Here is a 22830-nt window from a genome sequence, read left to right as displayed (position 1 = left end):
CTGAAGGCTGTCTCCCGACAAGCCTGTTTCTATCTTTCTCCTATCTTTTCTTCCTCCTGTTTTCCCCTTGCTTTCTTTCCAGGGGCTCAATTATGGGAGGATGGTTCTCAAGCGCCCGGCGAGAGCAGATCAGCTGACCCGGGAGAGCAAGCCATCCGACAGGTCCCCTAACAATGATAAATCACATACACACACTGAGCCTGGTGAACAGAGGTCCACCACACACACACACATACATACATACATATACAACATTGCAACTTATGCGCACACACACACACGCACACACAAGCTTATCTTGCTAATAAAGAGCAACTGATAAAGTAAAATGCGCCAACATGACAAGGCAAAGGAAGTCAATAATATACTTCCACTTTAAAGAAGACATACAGAAGTATAAACAAGGCTTAAAAAGGAGACTGGGGCTAGTTGTCACACAGGCAATATCTGAAAGTCAACTGCACAAATGTATTTTCTTTAAAATTAGCTTTTTTATGTTGGGTAAAAAGCCTTTTTAATTAGGAACATTTTTGTCAATTCAAATTAGCAAGTCACATGTTGTAGTACTTTATGGACGTTATTCATTTAAATATCTGCTGACCAAAACAATGGCTTGATATTTGTCTGTTACATTTTACAGCTGAAAATCCTAAAATATACTGATTAATAGCTGTTAATCAAATTGTTTCAAGTTACCCAAAATACTGTAGCAATATGACCTGCCATTGGGGCATGTTGTCACACAAGTCAGTGTGTGTAAAATGTACTTCATTGTTTTTCCAGGACAATCATGGTTGTAATGTTCAATAGCTTTTTTGTAGTCAAGATTTGCATCCATACAGAAATTGACTTTCAAAAATATTCACTGTGTGACAACTAGCCCCAGTCTCCAGTGTCTACTTTTGTCCAGAGCTTCTGAGAACTGCCACATGTACATAAAGTACATACTCTCTCTGACTGAGCAGAAAGCCCATTTATAAATACAGCAGCGTGCAAACAACATTTGATTGTCTTGTGTTGGAAGCAGATTTGGTTGCTTAGAGACCCCGCTTCTGAGTTCATAAGACACGCCATAATCCAGGTGTCCGTTAGAGTGGATCTCACAGGTCGTTAACCTCGCGGTAACCTGGGACTGCCTGTGAACGTGTGTCTCGAATGCCAGAGAGAAACGCAGCTGCCTGCGGGACAGTGAAGCGTCCTGAATCACGTCCATATTCATGATCTATCTGGACGGAGAGGTGTGTGCTCACGGCCAAACCTGGGACTGGAAATGAAATTATAGATAAACCTGATACATGCCTGGCCCTAGCAAAGGTCGTCAGACAAACACAGCTGGGTTTCTAAATGCTGGGGCCATCACTGGCACACACATTGCAGATCTGATCAGGGTTTTGGAAAGAGTCAAGTAAATGCAAAAACACAGTCAAACTTAGTTAGACTGTCAAACAATTCTGTTATACAAATAAATAGATAAATCAATTTTAATAGTCTTAACCACAAATTATTGGTCAGGAAATAAGCTAAATTTAAGCAAATGCACTACTTAAAAAGCCATTGCTGTCTCAGAAAAACATCAAAGACAGAATTAAGTTTTTGGCAGAATAAGGGAAGTTGTGTGTGGAGTGATGAATCACAATGAAACATGAGTTACATGGTGATGCTCCAAGAGCAGTGTCTTCGGAAATCTGCTGAGAAATATAATAATAAATGCATCTCTACCACAGTGAAGCATGGAGGAAGAGGTGTCATTGCGTGGGGAGCCTTTTTAGCTGCTGGTAATGGTGAGCTACTTCACTGTGTATAGCTTTGGGGTACAGGAGAATACTGCAGAATGGCTTCATTTCCCACAAATGAAAACTTGTTATCTAAAGAGGAGTGATCAGATTTTCAACAAGACAATACTCCTGCCCAAAATGCAGACAACCAAGAAGTGGCTTGAGAACAAGTCCATTAGGCTCATGTTTTGTCCTGGTCAGAGTCCAGATTTGAGCCCTATAGTAAATATTTGGTCTCACATTAAACTGAAACGAACTGGTAGACATTTTTGTCAACTGTTTGAACCTATTAACATTGAGTGAAACAACACTGACTCTGACTCTGAGCTGTCTGCAAGTTGGCGCCCATTCTGTGCTAAAATACTTTATTTACAGTATTTGTGCAATTCTTTCTAATTTCCTGACCAGTGATTTGTGATTAAAATGGTTTAGACCATTAAAAGACCAGTAAATATTTTGTCATTTTTGGCTTGGCCCATATATCTTTAATATTATGTATGTACACCTTTGTTATACTACGTTTTTCATGCACATCTTGGAATAGTTATTTACCAACTTTTTATTTGTTTATTTATTTACTTATTTGCATGCTCAATTACTTATTCATTCACTTAGTTATTTATTTACCTCCTTACTGCCTTATGTATTTACTTGATTATTTATTTATAGGACTGTGTCAAAAAACGAGGCACCAGGAACAGGAAAAAGGCGGCGTAAAAAAAAAAAGGCCTACATTCTTATTGAGTTTTCCTCTTGAATGTATAAGTATATAAGAGGTGATAGCTGGCGGTCTCCCCTTGCCACGTATCGCAGCATCAAAGCGGCCAGACAATGTATGCTCACTATTAGTATCAATTTACAAATAAACTGCTTTTTTGGTGACTGGATCTCAGATGTCAGATTTTGATAAATGGTTTCAATTTGGCAGCTGTTTTAAAGTGTCAGTCCGCATCAGATCTGATCCCCTCCTACACCAGAGCCCTGCCCGAAAGAATCTCTCTCACTTAGCTTCCTGCCTTTTTAGGGGAAAATAATCTTTTCATACTAACCAGGCGGCAAACCGCCCAGGGCACCTGACGGCACATCGAGTTTTTGCGCTCGACTCGATATGTGTGTGTGTACGCATGTGTGTTTTGTATATATATACACACAGTCTGCACCCGTTGCATATCAGCTTTGTTCTTTGATTTGTTGCTTGTTGCTGCCCCAAAGCTGCAATATGCCACCAGCATGGATAACAGCACCGATCTAACCTCCATCTCACCCTCTCAAAGCCAGCATCACACAAACAGTTGTTTTTCATTCACAAGCCTGTATGAGCTGCTCTTCTACGCTATCAAACAGAAGACCCTCAGGCTTTCAGAATCAAGGTTTGCTTAACAGACATAAGAAAACACCCATCCTTTGCAGCAAGAACGGAGATGCAAAGCCAAATCTGATGCTGAAATATACAATGCCCATCTCGCGAATGTTTTACACCCATTTTAAAATTCATGCCAAGCATTTCTTACGAAAACAGGAGAGGTTGTGTAAATCTAATACACTGCCAGGAAAAGCAAAATGTGTGATTTTGATTGAACAGAAAAAATATGTAGCGAAAGCAATTTCTTCAGACCACACTTACCTTAGGTAACCTCTCTGGGTCTCCAGGGTGACGAGGGATGACCTTTTGTAGCCTCTGGAAACCATAGTCTATGGTGGGTTCATTCAGAGCTGCGGGAGAAACCGAAAATAAGATGTTTATTTGATTTAATTGACTGCAAATCTCTCAGAAACAGGCCATTATGTCATCTTGTCCATTTCCCAGAGTTCTCTGCCATGACGCCCCAGAGTTCAGCCGGATTAAATATCAGTGTGTGCATATGTACATTTCTCCCTGTATATTTGTTTACGTTCGTCCCTGTGGCATCAATCCAGGATTCCCCCTGTGTGAATTTGTTTTATGAAGTGTTTAGTGAGGCCCTATGGCCTTCCTGTCCCCCTTTACACTTCTTTATTCTCAAACTCTAACCTTTCCTGCCTAATTCAATTCCTCTCTTCTCACTCAACCCTGTTCACGTTTTATTTCATTCTCTCACTGCAAACACCACCTCCTCTTAGCCCCTCTTTTCCATCTCTCTGTCGCGATACGATGGCAGAAAGAAACACCCGGAAAGCAGTTAGGGAGATATTTCTCCATAATCAAGCCCATTAATCATAAAAGGCTGTCAAATTTGACTTTGGGGACAATTTGTCAGCCTTCTTGCCCGGTCCGCTTTTGTCACCGTTGCCTCTTGTATTCCGTAAGGATGATTGACAGTCCAAATGCTAGCGAGTAGAATACCTAGTTTGCACTAATATGCATAAGCGGTGCTTTCATGAATAAGAATAAGGTGGCTGCGCAGGAGCAGGGGCCTCTTTTCAAAGGGCCCGGTGCCGTTTGTCGCGCGCAGCAAATAGATGTTATTACCATTATAACAATATTTGTTTTCTTTCCTCGGGAATGGGTCTCGGCGAGCTGCTAAATCAAATTTGTTTGAGCCGGTTTCACAGCGAGGAGGAGAAAAGAGCTTGCGGAGTGACAGCGGTTGCGGAGGAGGGGGTGTGTGGGGATCTTTGTGACTCAATGCCCCTGTGAAAGTGAAGGAACAGTCTCTCAAGACGCTCTGAGAAAGGTGCTGTGGAAACGATCGCGTTCCTTCTCCAGGTCAAGAGAACTGCACTTTGATCAAACAGCAATGTGATTAGACTCAGTAAGCGATCTATATGCCATTGTTTTGTCATTTTTGGACAGTCTGCTATGCGATAATCGCCGCCATCTGGATATAAAGTGTTAGGGGAAAAAGAGTGTAACACAGAAGGAGAGATAAAGAGAAAAGAAAGAAAGAAATGCTAGGAAGGAAGTAAGGAAGAAAGGAAGGAAGGAAGGAAGGAAGGAAGGAAGAAAGGAAAGGAAAGGAAAGGAAAGGAAAGGAAAGGAAAGGAAAGGAAAGGAAAGGAAAGGAAAGGAAAGGAAAGGAAAGGAAAAGAAACAAAAAGAAAAGAGGGAGGGAGGGAGAAAAATAAATAATTTTGAAAGAAAGAAAGAAAGAAAGAAAGAAAGAAAGAAAGAAAGAAAGAAAGAAAGAAAGAAAGAAAAAGAAAGAAAGAAAGAAAGAAAGAAAGAAAGAAAGAAAGAAAGAAAGAAAGAAAGAAAGAAAGAAAGAAAGAAAGAAAGAAAGAAAGAAATGGAAGGAAGGAAGGAAGGAAGGAAAGAAAAGGGAGGGAAAAAAGAAATAATTTTAAAAAGTAAATGAAGAAAGTAAAAAATAAAGGAAAGAAAGAAAGAAAGAAAGAAAGAAAGAAAGAAAGAAAGAAAGAAAGAAAGAAAGAAAGAAAGAAAGAAAAAGAAAAGAAAAGAGGGAGGAAAGAAAAATAAATAATTTTGAAAGTAAATGAAGAAAGTAAAAAAGGAAGGAAGGAAGGACAGAAAAAGAAAGAAAGAAAGAAAGAAAGAAAGAAAGAAAGAAAGAAAGAAAGAAAGAAAGAAAGAAATGGTAGGTAGGAAGGAAGGAAGGTAGGAAGGAAGGAAGGAAGGAAGGAAGGAAGGAAAAGAGAAAAAGAAAAGAAAAGTGGGAGGAAAGAAAAATAAATAATATTGAAAGTAAATGAAGAAAATAAAAAAGAAAGAAAGAAAGAAAGAAAGAAAGAAAGAAAGAAAGAAAGAAAGAAAGAAAGAAAGAAAGAAAGAAAGAAAGAAAGAAAGAAAGAAAGAAAGAAGGGAAAAAGAAAAGAAACGAGGGAGGAAAGAAAAAATAATTTTGAAAGTAAATGAAGAAACTAAATGAAAAAAGGAAGGAAGGAAGGAAGAGAAATAAAGACTGAAAAAATAAGGACAAAGAAAGAAAGAAAGAAAGAAAGAAAGAAAGAAAGAAAGAAAGAAAGAAAGAACACATTAACAAACAAATTATCAGATGAATGAATGAACAAAAACAAAAAGAGAGAGAAAGAAAAAAAAGAAGAAAGAAAAGGAAAGAGACAGGAACAACGGAGGAAGAGCGTCCATGAGAGCAATTTCACAAAGCAATCCCATAAAACTTGCACTTTAATGAACCGTCGGACAGGGGACATGAGAGGGAGGGCTTTGTTTCTCTATCACACCCCCAAGAAATTAAGCCCATTACTTCTCTTATTAAAATCCCCCTGAACTTTGACCCCAGCGCCCCATTGGCTGCCTGCAGGGCCTCTGTCCTCTCAGCCAATCGATACGGCTGCCTCCCGCCGAGAAGTGGGAGTAATTGGAGAGTGTGTGTGCATGGGCCGAACCCTGACCCCGCCTGCATTACACAGCCCATATGAAGATAGATTGCCTGATTTAGTGTAAACATATGCTGCAATTCTAGCCATCAGTGCCACTTTCTCCGTCGTAATTTGTATTGATTTTTTCTCCCTTCCTCTCAGCCATCCACGCGTCTTTGCTGTGCCTGACGTGCGATTGCGAAAAGGGAAAGATAATGCAGTTCGCTGAAGAGGTGGCGAGTGTATGTGTATGTGTGTGTGTGTTGGAGGAGACGAATAGAGGGATGTATATTTATTATTAATTTAATCATCTCCTTATTGCAGGCGCTGTGGGGCTGCACATCTCTTTTCTCTCTCTCTCGTTCTCATTTGAAGGTTATCACACTCTCCACTGAGATCTACTGATGCTAAATAGAAGGTTGCTGTGGAGTGTGAGGTAACAGTGAAAGATTAATATGATTTCCACTTTCAGATGTCCAGTGGGACGGGACAACACAATGAGCTGCCATATAAAAGACAAAAAAAGCATTTTCTCATACGCTTGCATACCTAGATCTATTACTGTCGAAATTTTGATCATCAGCACAACAGGGTCAAGTCTAAATCGTGTCTGCCATCATCATCGACACGCATCACAATCCTCTCAGCAAAACCGTCAAGCATTTGACCTCTGACTTGCAGTTAACCTGCACAGCAGACCTGCGTTTGTCCTCACATATGAGCTTGTTGAGGCTCTATCTAGCTAGCAAATTAGAGGTAGTGCGTGCAACTCTAAAATCAATCCCAGCATACCTCTCTGTTCTTATTACACGCTCTGCAGAAGTCAGAGGTCAAATAGGGCTGACTGGGAAACCACTCAACACGCACCAACTCATGATAGCCAGACCTAATGAGGGCAATGCTTACTAATACAGCATGAGTCTGATGGAGGGAAATAAAAGAAGAGAGATAAAGATATACAACCAAAATGAGAAAAAAAGCAGAGAATGTAAATGAAGAGCCTGTTGAAAAAATGTTTTTGAAACATGGCAGCTGGTTTGCGCTGGTTTATGCTGGTTCTTAGTTGGTCATAGGCTTGTTTAAGCTGGTCCTGAGCTGGAGCTAGTTGCTTAGGACCAGTTTAGGACCAGCACTTGACCAGCTTAAACCAGCTCATGACCAGCTAAGGACCAGCTTAAACCAGCTCAAACCAGCTGCCATGTTTCAAAAACATACCTAACCAGCATATGCTGTTTTTTTTTTCATTTACATTCTCTGCTTTTTTTCTCCAACTAAGGACCAGCTTGAACCAGCTCATGTACAACTAAGGACCAGCTTAAACCAGCTCATGACCAACTAAGGACCAGCTTGAACCAGCTCATGTACAACTAAGGACCAGCTTAAACCAGCTCATGACCAACTAAGGACCAGCTTTTTTTTTTTCAACAGGCTCTTCATTTACATTCTCTGCTTTTTTTCTCCAACTAAGGACCAGCTTGAACCAGCTCATGTACAACTAAGGACCAGCTTAAACCAGCTCATGACCAACTAAGGACCAGCTTGAACCAGCTCATGTACAACTAAGGACCAGCTTAAACCAGCTCATGACCAACTAAGGACCAGCTCATGACCAACTAAGGACCAGCTTGAACCAGCTCATGACCAACTAAGGACCAGCTTAAACCAGCTCATGACCAACTAAGAACCAACTAAGGACCAGCTTGAACCAGCTCATGACCAACTAAGGACCAGCTTAAACCAGCTCATGACCAACTAAGGACCAGCTTAAACCAGCTCATGACCAACTAAGGACCAGCTTAAACCAGCTCATGACCAACTAAAGACTAACTAAGGGCCAGCTTGAACCAGCTCATGACCAACTAAGGACTAACTAAGGGCCAGCTTGAACCAGCTCATGACCAACTAAGGACTAACTAAGGACCAGCTTAAACCAGCTCATGACCAACTAAAGACTAACTAAGGGCCAGCTTGAACCAGCTCATGACCAACTAAGGACTAACTAAGGGCCAGCTTGAACCAGCTCATGACCAACTAAGGACCAACTAGGACCAACTAAGGACCAGCATAAACCAGCTCAAACCAATTGCCATGCTTCAAAACATACCTAACCAGCATATGCTGTTTTTTTCAACAGGGGAATTGGCTCCACACACAACACACAGGAAGTTGAATTGGGATTCAAATTGAAGTGACAGGAAGAAGATTATTTTGAATGACATCGTCAAAGCTTCAAGGTTTTTTAAATATTTTTTAAACTTTAAAACAAGGCTTTGTCAAGCCAAAATGCGCCAAAATTGTCTCATGTTGTCTGTCTCAACATGAGACAAAAAATTTCAATTTTTCTTTCTTCTACTAAGGGTTAGTTCACCCAAAAATGAAATTTCTGTCATTAAATACTCACCCTCATGTCATTCCAAACCCGTAAGACCTTTGTTCATCTTCGGAACACATATTAAGATATTTTTGATGAAATCCAAGAGGTTTTTTTATCTTCAGTAAAAAGCAACAAAACTACCACATTCAAGGTCCAGAAAAGTAGTAAAAACCATTAAAATAGTCAATGTGACTACAGTGGTACCTTAATGTTATGTAGCGAAGAGAATATTTTTTGTGTGAAAAAAATAAAATAACAACTTTATTCAACAAATTCGTCTCTCCCCTGTCATTCTCCTACGCTATTTACGTTCAACGCTTCCAGGTTTCTACGTCCACACGCCAGCTCAGTATTGGCCGACACTGGTCACGTGAGCAAGCACGATGCATGCGTGTGATGCTGAAGCAGGAGCCAGCCAATACTGAGCCAGCGTTCAGATGTAAACACGGAAGCGATGAACTGCGTTCACTGCGTCAACTGCGTACAAGTTTGACAAGGTAAAGACAAATTTGTTAAATAAAGTCAATATTTTTGTTTTGTTTTTGTGCACAAAAAGTATTTTAGTCACTTCATAACATTAAGTTTTAACCACTGTAATCAAGTTGACTATTTTAACAATGTTTTTATTACTTTTCTGGACCTTGAATGTGGTCATTTCGTTGCTTTCTACTGAGAAACTGTAGTCACATGGATATTTTAACGATGTCTTTAATACCTTTCTGGACCTCAAATAGTGCAATGATGTTGCTACTTAAGTGTGGTTCAGATACCCTTGGATTTCATCAAAAATATCTTAATTTGTGTTCTGAAGATGGACGAAGGTCTTACGGGTTTGGAACGACATGAGGGTGAGCACATAATGACAGAGATTTCATTTTAGTGTGAACTAACCCTTTAATTGTACTTATATTCACATTTGAATTGCAGTACTGCATGTTAGCTACCTCAATTCAAATTCAGAAATGTAAATGGAATTTAACAACCCTTCTCAATTCAAATTGTGAACAGAACACAACCCTGCAACATAAGCTATCACAGCACTTAATTTCCCAGCCCAGCCCGAATAACTCATCCCCCGCCAACTGTATGTACGTTTAGTCTACGCTTGTTTACATCCATGCTCTCCGATGGGCTTACATCTATTTACCCTCCACTGTTTTTCTATTTACATTCTCCTGTTCCCACTTTCCAACAGGCCTCCCGGCTGATCATGTTTCCCCTCTCCCTGATGGCATCTGTCTTTACAACATGGGGCTTTTTAGGTGCCATATCCATTCCCGTTCTCTCCTCCTTGTGCTACCGTGATGCAGTGATTGTAAGCGTAGTCATGCCCCCTTAGGCCACAATCGCAACCATTCAGAGAGAGGCTATTTCAGCGGTCTCCCCCTAACGCAGACTGAATGATTTTAGATGGAGCCTTCGGCCCATCTAAAACACTTGATCAAGCCCTGCTCTGTCTGTGGGAGGCACATTGATGGAATGGGGAATTTGATGCAGGTTCGGATTCCGACGCAACACCTCTCAATTTCTCATTTTCATGTGCTACATGATTGATATGGGAGAGAATGGCACCGAGCGGCTCTTTCACCTGCAGATGGGTATCTCGCACTTAGATTGCCCCGCTACTCTTTGGGGGGAAGACATTTACAGGTGCGCAACGGGGCGACATGAGGAAGCGATTTGTTTTCCCGTTCTAGTCTGTCGCTGCGAGGTCGCAGATCGGGCTTGTTGACAAACGTCTGAAGACCCCCTGTTGCGTGTCATCGATTTCGACCCATCCATCTCCTCTTTGTCCTCACGTCAGAAAGGCCGCGGCACATGGAAACGCATCGCTTCGCAACTGACGGAAAAATCAGAATGCACTTCTTCGCACCATTCTGAAGGAATAAAACAAGGAGTGAGATTCAAAGTGCAAGTTTGGATCAATCATCACGGCCCGCTCCCCCATCCCTAACCCCTGCAACCCCCAAACACTCCTACCACCTCCTCCTCCCTGGATCGATCCTCATAGAAATTTCATGAACTTTAAACTGTGATTGACAGTAGAGGCAGGGCGCGCAGGCTGCTTTAAAGTGGAGAGCCACCAGGGAAGATGAAGAAAAACCCACCCCAGCCTCTTCAAACACGCAGACAACACAGACTCGCACTAAAAACCACACACTTTTAATTACGACTTGAACACGATTCACTGTTATGGCAGCAATTACGAAGCTGAGCTAACCTTAGTTTTACCCCTGTGTGACACCGCACTATGAAACACTGTCTGGATTTTAGGGGCAGATAATAATCAACAAATGATTCTCACTTTTGGTCTGACATTATAGTAAGGGAGCTACAAGATGTCGGGAAAGCACGTGTGCTGTATCACTTCACGAGTGTCAGTCATTTTGTATGCATGTACGAGATGGGAAATAAGATCAGTGGAATAAAGTAAGAGGAGGCTTTTCTGCACAAGGGGAATGTGTCGTTCCTCTACAGAGCCGAGACTCATATCACTATCAAAGGAGCCACTTTTCTCTTAAAGAGAAGACCTGTGGAACCAATGTTGGATAATTAGTCATTTCATGGGGGGACACTTTAGGCTGTGACTCCAAAATAATAACAGGCTCCTCAGGTGGGGGAAGTATGGCTTTGAGGCACACTTCTTTGACGTGTCACTCAATTTAATCAAGGCGCTACAGAGGCAATTACCTAACAGATGATTAACATATCTAGCCGGCAAGGCAAACGGATGCAAGCGGTAATCAGCATGGTTGCATCACCGTTCGGTCTCCGAGGAGAAAGAGAGAGAGTAGGGGTAACAGAAGGAGGTTGGTGTGTTAATGTCACTTCTGCTTCAGTGTTTCCACACTGGAAATGTTCACTACATTCAAGTCACTGCAAAGCTCACACATTTTCACATATCTGAGAGTTGGTGCTATGTATCATAGGACTATGAATCACCAACTACGTCATGATACCATATAAATCACAAGATATACAGTATGTCCTGATTCAATACATTAGTACATTCAATATAGTTTTAATCTCACTAGATCCTCATTGAGTGTCTCTGACTGCACTGAGAAACATTATCTCAGAGTTTATGCTTATTTAGATGACCTATTTATTTATTATGGAACTGTAGGAAATGCAAAAATAAATAAGGTCACACTTTAGTTTAAGGTCCAATTCTTAGTATTAACTAACTATTAACTACGACTTTTGGCTCAGTAAACTTCTAATTACTGCTTATTAATAGTTAATAATGTAGTTGTTAAGTTTAGGAATTGGGTAGGATTTGGATGTAGAATATGGTCATGCAGAATAAGGCATTAATTTGTGCTTTATAAGTACTAATAAACAGCCAATATCTTAGGAATATGCATCTAATAAACAACTAGTTAATATTGAGAATTGGACTCTAGTGTTACCATAAATAAATACAAATGCACCAAAATATTGGCCACTAAAAATGCCATAAAATACCATTTTTAGTTTTCAACTGAAAGAAAAAAAAAAAGTGGGAAAAAAAATGTCAGAGAAGCATTCAAGGTAAAAATGTGTTATATTACCAAAAATTCTGTTTTTATGTCTACAGAGTTATAGAGCAATATTTTAAAAATATATATAATATTTCAAATTATTATTAAAAAAATATAAATTATTAAAAAATAATTATGAAATTAAATTATTTTTTATTCATTTAAAAAAAATAATAATTATAATTTAAAATCATAATTTTCGGTTTCCATTTTGACAAATAATTTTTATTTTGGTGCATCAACAAATATTGATACAAAGTTTTAAAGTATCAATACAATATTGTGAGAATAAGCATTGTGGTATATATCAATATACCTGTATCAGCACAGCCTTAGCATTTATGCAAATACAAAAATATGAATTAAATACTCTTGACAAACTCTTTATGTTACTTAGCTAACAAGAAAGAAAAAAGATGGCGTTTCTGCTTCTAACAACTGAAATTTAACATTAATTAGATTACCGCATGCCAATAGCCTGGATATGGATTCCACTAAAAGGCTGTACTTCAGCTACTGTCAAAGTGTCTCACCAATATACGCCACAGTCAGGATACTGCTGACAGACCACCTCCTAGTGCGAGACTCACAAACACATCGGCGTCCAAGCTGTGAAACAACTGAACGAAATGATGACATCATGCCGGGTCCTGTTCTACGTGCTCGGCAGCCCTGCAGAGCTCATCCAGTGGAACGTTCCGCTAATGTGTTCCATCTGCCCGCTCCGAGGATGAAAAGGTAACAAAGTGGCCCATTGTTCCATGGCTTGTGCAACAAGTGAACTGCTCCTGGTCCCTCTCCGAGCTCCGGCTATGGGAACGGTCTTTGAGAAACATCAGCCACCGCTGTCCACAGAGCCTGTGCCATTAAGCTTTAGTGCCAGTTTTAAAGAGCTTTTGTAGTGGATGGCGCCAGAACCTCTGGCTGATGTGAGAACACAGCGAGCAGGTTCCAAAACCAGCCCATGATTTTAAGTTGCATACCAGCTGGGTGCTCCGTGGTTTTCCAATCAACTCTTCGGGCCCCAGGCTGTGGCAATTACATAGCTAGATTGAGAAAATCTTTGTTGTGTAGCTTTGACATCCAATCCCTTACAATGATTCCCTTAGTCTCTTCCTTCCAACAATTCACTCAGTCTCCTCCTCATGTTGTTTCAAACCTTAAGATATTCTGAAGAACGTTTCAATTGTTTGTCTGTATAATGAAAGGTAATGGCATCCAAAAGAACAACATTGGATCCCACTGGCTTAAGGTGATGATACACAGTGCAAAGTTTAGAAATGTTGCCAAGCAATGTTGCTTGGGCACTTTCCTATTGAGAATGGGCAACAAATTTCTATCTAGATACTTTAGATTGAAATTTTTGCCCATTCTCAATGGGAAAGTGCCCAAGCAACATCGCTTGGCAACATTGTCCGGCAACATTGCTCAAAAAGTTGCCCTGTGAATCATACCTTTATACAAAAAAGACATTTAAACATTTTTCAAAATATCTACTTTTGTGTTCCACAGAAGAAAGAAAGTCATACAGGTTTGGGACGACATGAAGGTGAGTAAACATTAAATTAATTTTTAGATTAACTATCCCATTAACAGAGTTGCAAGTCAATATAACACACTCTGAACCTAAAGTAAGCTTTAGTTTTACATTTGCTTCTGGTAATAGCATAATGTATGAAGTCTGTGCACTTGGAGCCACCACAAAACATATGCACCCTTACTAACCCTTTGGGACTGCGCCAGCCTAACCTACAACCCCATGACAGCCATTAGCTTAACAAAACAACCCAAATTCTATGATTGATGCTCAGACAAGCTGAAATAAGGTACCAGGAATGGGTTGAGCAAGTGGTCGGGGAGGTTGTTCCCCCTGTCCCTGCCCATTCTGTAACCCAGCACCCTATTTAAGTGACCCCTGAGTCTTTTAAACAAAAGGTCTCACCCAGCAAAGATGCTACAGCTCTTGTTTGCAATGCCAAAGGCTGTCAGCCTGGAAAGCATCAGGCAAGTTCTGACAGGCACATTGGCACCCAAGAGAACAGCACTCTTCGTATTAACAGTCCCGCACCTCCAGTATCCTCTCAGCCTCTGTTTCTAGGATATTGTGCAATTGCTTGGAATGCATGCAGCACCGCTAAGGGAATATAAGCCCTCCCCTTTCAGGAAGTTGAGAGGATGCTTCAGATACAAGTTTTATTTCTGGTGGATCTCCTTGACTGAGGCAATCAAATAAAACGGTATACCCAAAAGGCCAAATCAAATGCGGACTTTTTGATGCCCCAAATACAGCTTGAACGCTTGCAAACCAGAGGTACGATGTGCTGTCGTTTAACTGTACATCACTTCTGGTCACATGTTTTATTATTATGATTATAATGGCAGAGGCAGTAAGTTACTGGCTATTGGGAGGCTTGTGTTAGCGTAGGCTGGATCCATGCCGCCAGTCTCAGAGCTTGTAATGTATAGATCAATGTGGCCGTAGGGGAAAGAGGATCAATGGCTGTTGAGTTATTGCAGTATTTGGCTACTGATTTTAGAGAGCTGTGTTTTCCCAGGAAAGTCAATACCCTCAGGCTCTTCACACTCATCTCGCCCTCCTTCCTCTAACCCAACACCTGGGGAGTCTTAACCCCCCGAGAGACAGACAGAGAGAGAGAGAGACATGAGCTGGTGGACTGAAGGACTTAATGATGCATGCAGGCAGAAAGCAGAACTAACAAAATAAGAGTGAAGATCTCTCCGAAGGGAGAGCCAGAGAGAACAGAGTAAATGTGAGAAAGCAACAAAGCCGTAATAGTTATCAGGTACCAGCTGCAACAATGAAAGTGAGAATTGGACTTAACATTCTGCTAATCTAACAAGATGTCCTAACTAGCCCATGCCACACATTAAATGCTTTCAGGGAATTTGCACAGAGCCAATCTTTGACATTTCCCTGTAGTGCTAGACATGGTAGAGCCAGGTGCAGAGTAGAGTTGTGTGATATTCAGAATTTAACTGAGAAAGCCTTTCATAGCAATTAAATAACATCATTTCAATTTGAACTGTGGCAGCAAACAGGATACAGAATTGCAAACCGAATTTGAATTTAAGGAAATCCAATTAATATGAACTAAAATTTAAAATAAAGAAACAGCAATAAGTATATAAGTATATATATATATATATATACACACTTTTCAAAAAAATATAATAAAAAAAAAAAAAAAAATTTAATCGGTCCCACTTTTTATTAGGTGGCCTTAACTACTTACATTTAAATTAATCATTTGATACAATGTACTTATTGTGCACATACATGTTTTTACATTGTAAAAAAAAAAATACCTGCATGTAATTACATCTGTAATTAATTTCTGTAATTACATTTATATTTACACCATGGACCCATCCCTTACACCTTAAACCACCCTTAAACCTACCCATACCACCAAACCTGTCCCTAACCTTACCTGTATCCCACCTCAATAGCAGCAAAAATGTTTTGCAATACAATATGAACACAACAAGTACATTGTATTATTTTTAATGTAAGTACATAGTAGTTAAGGCCACCTAATATAAAGTGGGACCTTTGGATTTATTAGAATTTCTGTGAACTGGAAAGTAAACTCATTTTCCTGTCATTCCAATACAAGATACTGTGTAGGGAATGTCCAATTTAAAGGGTATTTTTGATGAAATCCGAGAGGTATATGACTCATCCATAGACAGCAATATAATCAACACTTTCAAAGTCCAAAAAGACCTTTTTGGACTTTGGACTTCCTGGATAAGTGTTGATTATATTGCTGTCTATGGACAAGTTATATACCTCTTAGATTTCATCAAAAATATCTTAATTTGTGTTCTGAAGATGAACGAAGGTCTTACGGGTGTGGAACGACATGAGGGCGAGCTATTAATGACAGAATTTTCATTTTTGGGCGAACTAACCCTTTAAATAAAAATTCCATGTGACAAAATTCGAACTGATAAATTCTAATGTACGTTATAAATTCTGAATGTTATTAAGCCCTGGTGAAGAGAGGTGAAATTTCCCTTTAACAGCCCCAGATGCTTCAGTCTGAAGACTGTGAGATCACTTCCTGTGATGGCAGTGTTAACGGCAATGATATCAGAAAAGACATGCTCTGAACACTGCTTCTCTGGCTTTCCACTCCAGCAAAGATAAGACAGTGAACCTATAATCAGTGGAATGAGCCATCTTTGATGCATTTCTAGGGTCCATTACTGCTAATGAAAAGCAGATAAAAGGAATGTGATAAAAAATAATGTGTGTCTGCACAGAGATGCCAGTTTCCTTCGCCAATGTACGTATCCCCCTCCCAATCCCTACGGCCTGAGCGCTTAATTTCTGATGACCTAAATGTATCTCTTTCAAAATATTCAAACTGGCTTGTGTTCATTTGGAAGTGTCTGACGATAAGGAGTGAGATTTTTTTTCGAGCTGGAATGCTGTGTAAAGTTGAGCTCACTGGGGCTTATGGGAAGTCTCTGGTGGGAAAGACATCACTGAGGTTAGATGCACTCTCATTCCTCTTCAATTATACACAGTCTGCCTGTTTAGTATTTAAAAGCCCGCTTCATTTCACATTCATGAATATCACACATCTCTGGCACAGTAAATAAGTTGCTGGATGTATGTCAGTGCATCCACAAACTAAAATATGTATGCTTGAATCTAATTTGCAGCGTACAATGAAAATGATGTTGAGAAACAGAAAGATTAGGCGCTCAGTCTCCAAACTATATTCTTACAGGAATTGCTATATTAAAAAGAAAGAAAAAAATGTAAGTATGTATATAGCCTATGTATTTATTATAAATTACATATGTATGATATTAATTAATATTAATGATATTATTTGTGTGTATATTCTCATTGTCCTCTATCCTGTATGACCTTACATTTACTTTTGTCTCTGCTTTCTGATTTAGAGATATTCTACAGGTACTTTTTCATTCATCTTTACAATTTGCAACAGGCTTTCTTTGCACTGCGAATATTCTTTTGAACTTTTAGAAAAATTCAAGCTATTCATCATAAAAAGCGACGCGGCGTACAGCTGTCAGTCAACTCTCGTTGGTCCGGCAGACATTAGCATTGCAAAGGAACGGTCGAAGGTAAGACAGGGCCGTCCTCTCTATTGTAAAGTTGTCTCTTTTTGCTGCTTACATGGCAAATGCATCTGAATGAGAGGCGCTTTGAACAAAGAACGTGGGAAATACACTGAGATAAAGCTGATGTATAACAGAAAGCCTGAACACAGGCCTCTCTTTCTTTCTCTTTTATGACCGTCGCTGTGACATTTTCTTATCACACCAAACAGTCCTAGATCTGACCTTTTGCCTACTTTGACTGGCATCTGGATTATTCTGATGGAATAATCGGTGTATGAAAAGCACTGATTTTACTAAATGATATTCGTCCTGCCTGTTGGACACAGGAGAACGGACATCAGCCAAAAGTAAAGACACGACCGCTTGTGTGGAGTCAAGAATGACCCGCTAACAGTATGCCATAATGGGAATGCGTCTTTACGGACTGCAAAGCATACAAGCCGTAATATTTTAAGCTAACAAAGGCAGGAACTCGATAAAATGGACAAAGAACACATGCAAAGATTGACCTCTGAGAAAGATGACAGAAATGTGCTCTGATACTGGAGATGGTTGCAATGGCTCCAGGCAGTTGCAAAGTGTTGTATACCTGTGTAGACGAAGCGTCCCGGAGCTCCTTTGCAGAATTGCTTGGACTTGTAAGAGAGTGTGACCTCCACGACCCCAGGGATGTGTCTAGGGGGCGTCTGCACCCGGATAGCGTGAGGTGTGATGAGCTAGAAGCCATCGGAGCACACGTTCAGTGGTCAGCACTCAATACACAAGCATTGTCTCCAATGTAAACACAGTTAATGCTCAAGCTAAAGAGTGATTCATTACTCAAAAGACACTGTTATAGATTTTAACCATACAGTGGGATCTGTTATGCTGTATTATTTAGTTTTAACCCTTTCACACTTAAGTTTAAAGTATTATGGCTGACCCCCCAGCGTGAGTTTTTCAAGGCGACCGTTATTTAGAATGTATCACTTTATTGTTTTCATGGTGACGCGTCATTGCTTGTCATGTAACACACCACAGCGCTGTATGACTGATGATCTGCTTTTATATAATTTTTCCTTTTTTATTCAAAATATTCACAAATTTGTTAACTATAGCATTAAATATCTGATATTCCGATTGTCAAATATGTGCAAGTGGATGTGTTTTGCTGTTTAAACACCTTTATAACGAATGCGTTAGTTGAGCTATACTCGCGATGGGCGCCGCCATGTTAGTTTGCGCCGCACAGAGAATTGGATTTGTTGGACTTACAAATGTGAATTCATCCACTTCTCCCGAAATACATGAAAGTAAGTGAGCCAGTGAACTGGGGAAGAATAGAGTAAACTTTCAAGTTACTTACACAATGTGTATCTGATATGAATAAAATGTGTTGTCTATATAATGGAAAGAATTGTTATTGTCGCTTCTATAGACATTGTGTATTTTAATAACTCTAAATGTATTGTTTTGTTAGTACTCAAGTGTATTTAAATGTCCGAAACCTAAAATAAACATTATGTGGTTGAAAACACTGCATATTTGTGAAAAGCGCTGCACGCGTCCGTCTCAGGTTTAGCGCCAGCCAAAGTGCGCAAGCACATTTGAATTTGGCAGTTGATCACGTGATGCGCCGAACGTTCTAATCACACCGGGTGTGATCGTACGCGTCAAAGGGTTAAGTAATATTAAACATTAAATGAAAGTGTGTTCGCATTATTAAAAAAAAAAATTGGATTTATTTAAACCAATGTGCAGTACCAGTACAAGTCAAAAAAACACTCTTTTAAAGAAACAGAAAGGTAATAAAGAAAGATAATAAATAAATAAATATTTAAAGAATAAATAGTGTTTAATAGTAAAATGGTTTGGCTCTTTAAAAATAAATAAAATAAAATAAAATAAAATAAAATAAAATAAAATAATACATCAAAACCTCTTCAATTTCATAACTTACCTCACTCCAAACCAGCATTGTGCCGAAGACCACTTGTAATCCGTCGAAGAAGTTGTCCCCAATAATGATGACGGTCGCCCCCCCAGTCGTCCATCCTTCACTGGGGCTGATGGCCTTAATGCATGGAGTGGCTGCTTCGGAAAACAAGATCACAACACAAGCACTGGTTAGAGCTAGTTAGAGCGGGTCGGTGTCAACGTTCATGCAACATTTGGGAAACATTATCATTAAATTAATTACCATTTACCAGTGTTTTACTCTACACTCAATGCAAAAGAAAAAAAAAAACTGATAAACAGGAAGTCCGATGACTGTAAAAGCTCATTTGATTTTTTTTCTTTTCTTTGGTGTCTGTGCATCACTCAGCTCAATAAAACCATTAAGTTTTTTTTTTTTTTTTTTGGTCTTTTATCGTAAATCCGTCTTTGCAGGCGGTATGGAGACAGACAGGCTGACTGAACGACTGGACCAGTCTCCACTGGCTATGGACGGGAATTGATTGGTCGCAGCTCGGTGAGCTAACAGGCAAACCAAGGGGCTCTTGGTGCAACTTCAGACCACATTACTGCATATTGTGCTTTACACCAGCGGCCACTTTACTCGAACGACATCATGGGAATGCAAAGTTCCCAAACTTTAGGCTCTGAATCACTTCTGATTGCTTTTGATTGTTCTCTTTGTTGCATAAGTAAAAATCTTTGGAAAGAGGGAATTTTGATACCTGTGAAAATTAATAGATGAAAGTAAACAACCTTTGGGCGTGATTTGCATTCACCTGTTGAGGTGTAATGGAACAGCTGTTCCCTTTTACAATATCTGCATGGGTATTCTATTGTGTTAAAGATGAAAGTCTGCACATCTCCCACAATGCAGCGCCATCAGTGACTTCCTCTTCATGTTCTGGTCTTTGGAGAATTACTGAAGAGTCTTTCTAAAAGTAGAGCAGTGACTTTCCTTTTCCTCGATTGGGACTCAGGAGTGCCGGTGATTCCACAGCGACGGTTTTCGCACAAAACAGTCACAGAGCTAATCACACATTTTCCCACATACAGTAACTGTTCTGAGGTCAGCTGGGAGGTGATGTTCTGTGCAAACTTTTATCACTTCATATCAAAGCGACATTACCCAGTACAGCTCCTTCAGATAGACAGATGTGAGATTACCTATACTCCGAGAACTAGGTGAGGATGTAGAAAGTAGCACTAACAAGTTTGGCTTTCCTCGTCATTATAATGATTGGGGTCTCAAACTTACACTACCATTCAAAAGTTTGGGGGGAGTAAGATTTTAGAAAAAGAGATTTTTTTGGGTTAGTTCACCCAAAAAATTTTTGCCATTAAGTACTCATCCTCATGTCATCCCAAACCTGTAAGACCATTCATCTTCGGAACACAAATTAAGATATTTTTGATGAAATCCGAGGGTATCTGAGCCACACATAGTCATTGCACCTTTTGAGATCCAGAAAGGTATTAAAGACATCATTAGAATAGTCCATGTGACTACAGTGGTTCAACCTTAATGTTATGAAGCGATGAGAATACTTTTTGCGCGCAAAAACAAAACAATGATAATGATTCGCGTTCGGACGTAGAGCACAGAAGCCTGAACTGCGTTCACTACATAAACTGCATATGACAACAGTTCAAATTGTTGAATAAAGTCATTATTTTTGATTTTGCACACAAAAAGTATTCTCGTCGCTGACGTCGTTGAAATACTGTAGTCACGTTGACTATTTTAACAATGTCTTTACTACCTTTCTGGACCTCAAAAGGTGCAATGACGTTGCTGCCTATGTGTGGTTTACAAACCCTTGGATTTCATCAAAAATATCTTCATTTGTGTTCCGAAGATGAACGAAGGTCTTACGGGTTTGGGACGACATTCTGAAAAGTTCAAAATAATATAAAATAATAATTTCCATTTTAATAAATTTTAAAATGCAGTTTATTCCTGTGATTTTTTTTTTTTTTTTCTTTCTCGATGAAGGTTGCGTCTTACCTTCAGAAGGGTCCAGGCGTCGCGCCCTCCGCCCATGTTTGGAGTTGTTGTGGACGAACATATTATCTGACACGGCCAGGACATGGCCGTCCACATTCACTGTGGTGGACACCACCACCTACGGAGACACCAAAGCTTGATTACTTTCTGGTTGTGTGCATGTAACCGCATTGTTTTTGTCTGTACATGTGTATTCTTCACCTGAAATCGCCTCATGTCTCTGGGGTTTCCTGCATTTTTCAAACAGTTCTGATTACACTTGAGGAAGAATTTCAGGAAAAATCTGAAAAAGAAAGACAGAAACACTTTTGAGTGACTCAAACACAATGAAAACACTCAATAGCATAAACAGCTGCCAATGAGTGATTTAGCCCAGTCTCAAAGCTGGCTCAGAAAAGACACTTGGTGTATGATGTGCAATTAGAGATGAGGTTTGATTTTTCTTCCTTTATATCGAAGACTAACTCCAGCTTTGTTGATTTACTCGTATTTTTACCTCAGCCTGGCGCTATTGATCGGGAATGGATATCAATGAAGATGAGCCGTAATAGCCTCCGCTGCTGGAGGTGGGCTACAGTACGAAATGGATTGCAGTCTTAATGCATTTCCCCTGGCTGGTAATCTCTATGCATTCATCTCCAGGACCATAAGCCCCACTATTTTGATGGAGTGCTTTCCTTTTAATTGCCACATTATCACAATAATAATCCGGGCAGTTAACAACCAGCAAGGTCGCAGACAGCCATGTCACATTAACCACAGGATAACCTCCGCCGCTGCCGCCCCACGGAGCGCACGGAGAGAAGGATGCTGGGAGAAAAAGCGGCGAGAGAAGCCCCGTCTGCTATATAAATGGCCGCCATCTGCAGACGCCATTGATTTCTCCCTAATAAGACAGTAACAATATCTTTAAAAACACAAGGTGCTAACTTAAGCGATTTTTTAGAACCTCGCTTTACCGCATGACATAATCACTATATATATACTTTAACCCCATCAGCGCTTTTGAGCGAACGCCCAGAGAGAGATAGGAAAGAGAGAAATCCGACGTGAAAGATGGAGAGAAAGGGAGAAAGCCTGCTCTCTTTAGCTAGTATCGACTGATACTTGATCTGGGTTGCTCTGTTGGCTGCTAATGCCCTTTATGGCCATGGAATACAATAATATGGGGAACCCATCCCTGAGCTCCATTCATATGATATTGGAGTCCTTGGAAGGAGAGATATGGATCAATAAGGATTGAATTAAAACACAGCAGGAGACAAGGGCTGTAAGTGAAGCTCTTCTCAGATATTAGAGGAGTACTGTGTTTATACAACCACCCCAGTCACCATCTAAAAGTAGAGAATCCTGCCTGGATCTTGAGCTGAAACCCGTCCCGCTTTGGTGGTTCTGGAACGGCAGAGCTCTCAGAGTCACGGAACACGGGGAAGAAAGAGAGAGAGATGAGGGTGTGGAGGGGGAGAAAGGAGCACGTGACGGTAGAGAGTCTCGTAGGTCTAGACTTCTCCATCTGCCACTGGGCAGGAGTTGACAGGGAATGTGAGATTCCAGGTCTCATCCTGGAAAAGCGGCAGCACTTCAAAGCAGGTCGGCTCCCTTCGGATCGAGGCAGGACTAGCCCAGTGTTTGGAAGTGTGCGGGATGAGGGGGGAAGAGCCACTTTTAGATGACAAGGCTCGGGGTGGAATAGAGATCTCAGACAGGAAAACGGGGGCGAGTGGAAAGACACAAGCAGGGCAGATTCTGAAAGAGTCCAGTGTAACCAGCAGACTTTAAAGGAATATTCTGGGTTAAGTGCAATTTGAGCTCTATCGACAGCATCTTTGACCT

The 22830-nt window shown here is 40.3% G+C and overlaps 1 protein-coding gene across 6 annotated transcripts in view; it reads right to left on the bottom strand.

Annotated features, from left to right (window-relative positions):
• LOC127494417 (transcription factor COE3) overlaps positions 1–22830 on the bottom strand; it is a 123689-nt gene that overhangs the window by 20690 nt on the left and 80169 nt on the right. For 4 of the 6 annotated variants that reach the window (XM_051860314.1, XM_051860309.1, XM_051860313.1 and 1 more), the window contains exons 7-11: positions 21199–21280; positions 20998–21115; positions 18994–19127; positions 17644–17770; positions 3400–3488 (exon numbers count right to left, since the gene is read on the bottom strand). In XM_051860314.1, the coding sequence (XP_051716274.1) occupies positions 3400–3488; positions 17644–17770; positions 18994–19127; positions 20998–21115; positions 21199–21280 (550 nt within the window). The remainder of the gene's footprint in view (positions 1–3399; positions 3489–17643; positions 17771–18993; positions 19128–20997; positions 21116–21198; positions 21281–22830) is intronic. The other 2 variants (XM_051860310.1, XM_051860312.1) reach the window with 1 other exon arrangement.

This window comes from Ctenopharyngodon idella, chromosome 14 (genome assembly GCF_019924925.1).
Source record: "Ctenopharyngodon idella isolate HZGC_01 chromosome 14, HZGC01, whole genome shotgun sequence".
Taxonomy (NCBI): Eukaryota; Metazoa; Chordata; class Actinopteri; order Cypriniformes; family Xenocyprididae; genus Ctenopharyngodon; species Ctenopharyngodon idella.
Note: the sequence above shows the minus strand (reverse complement) of the source record. Positions and strands in the feature narration are given on the sequence as shown.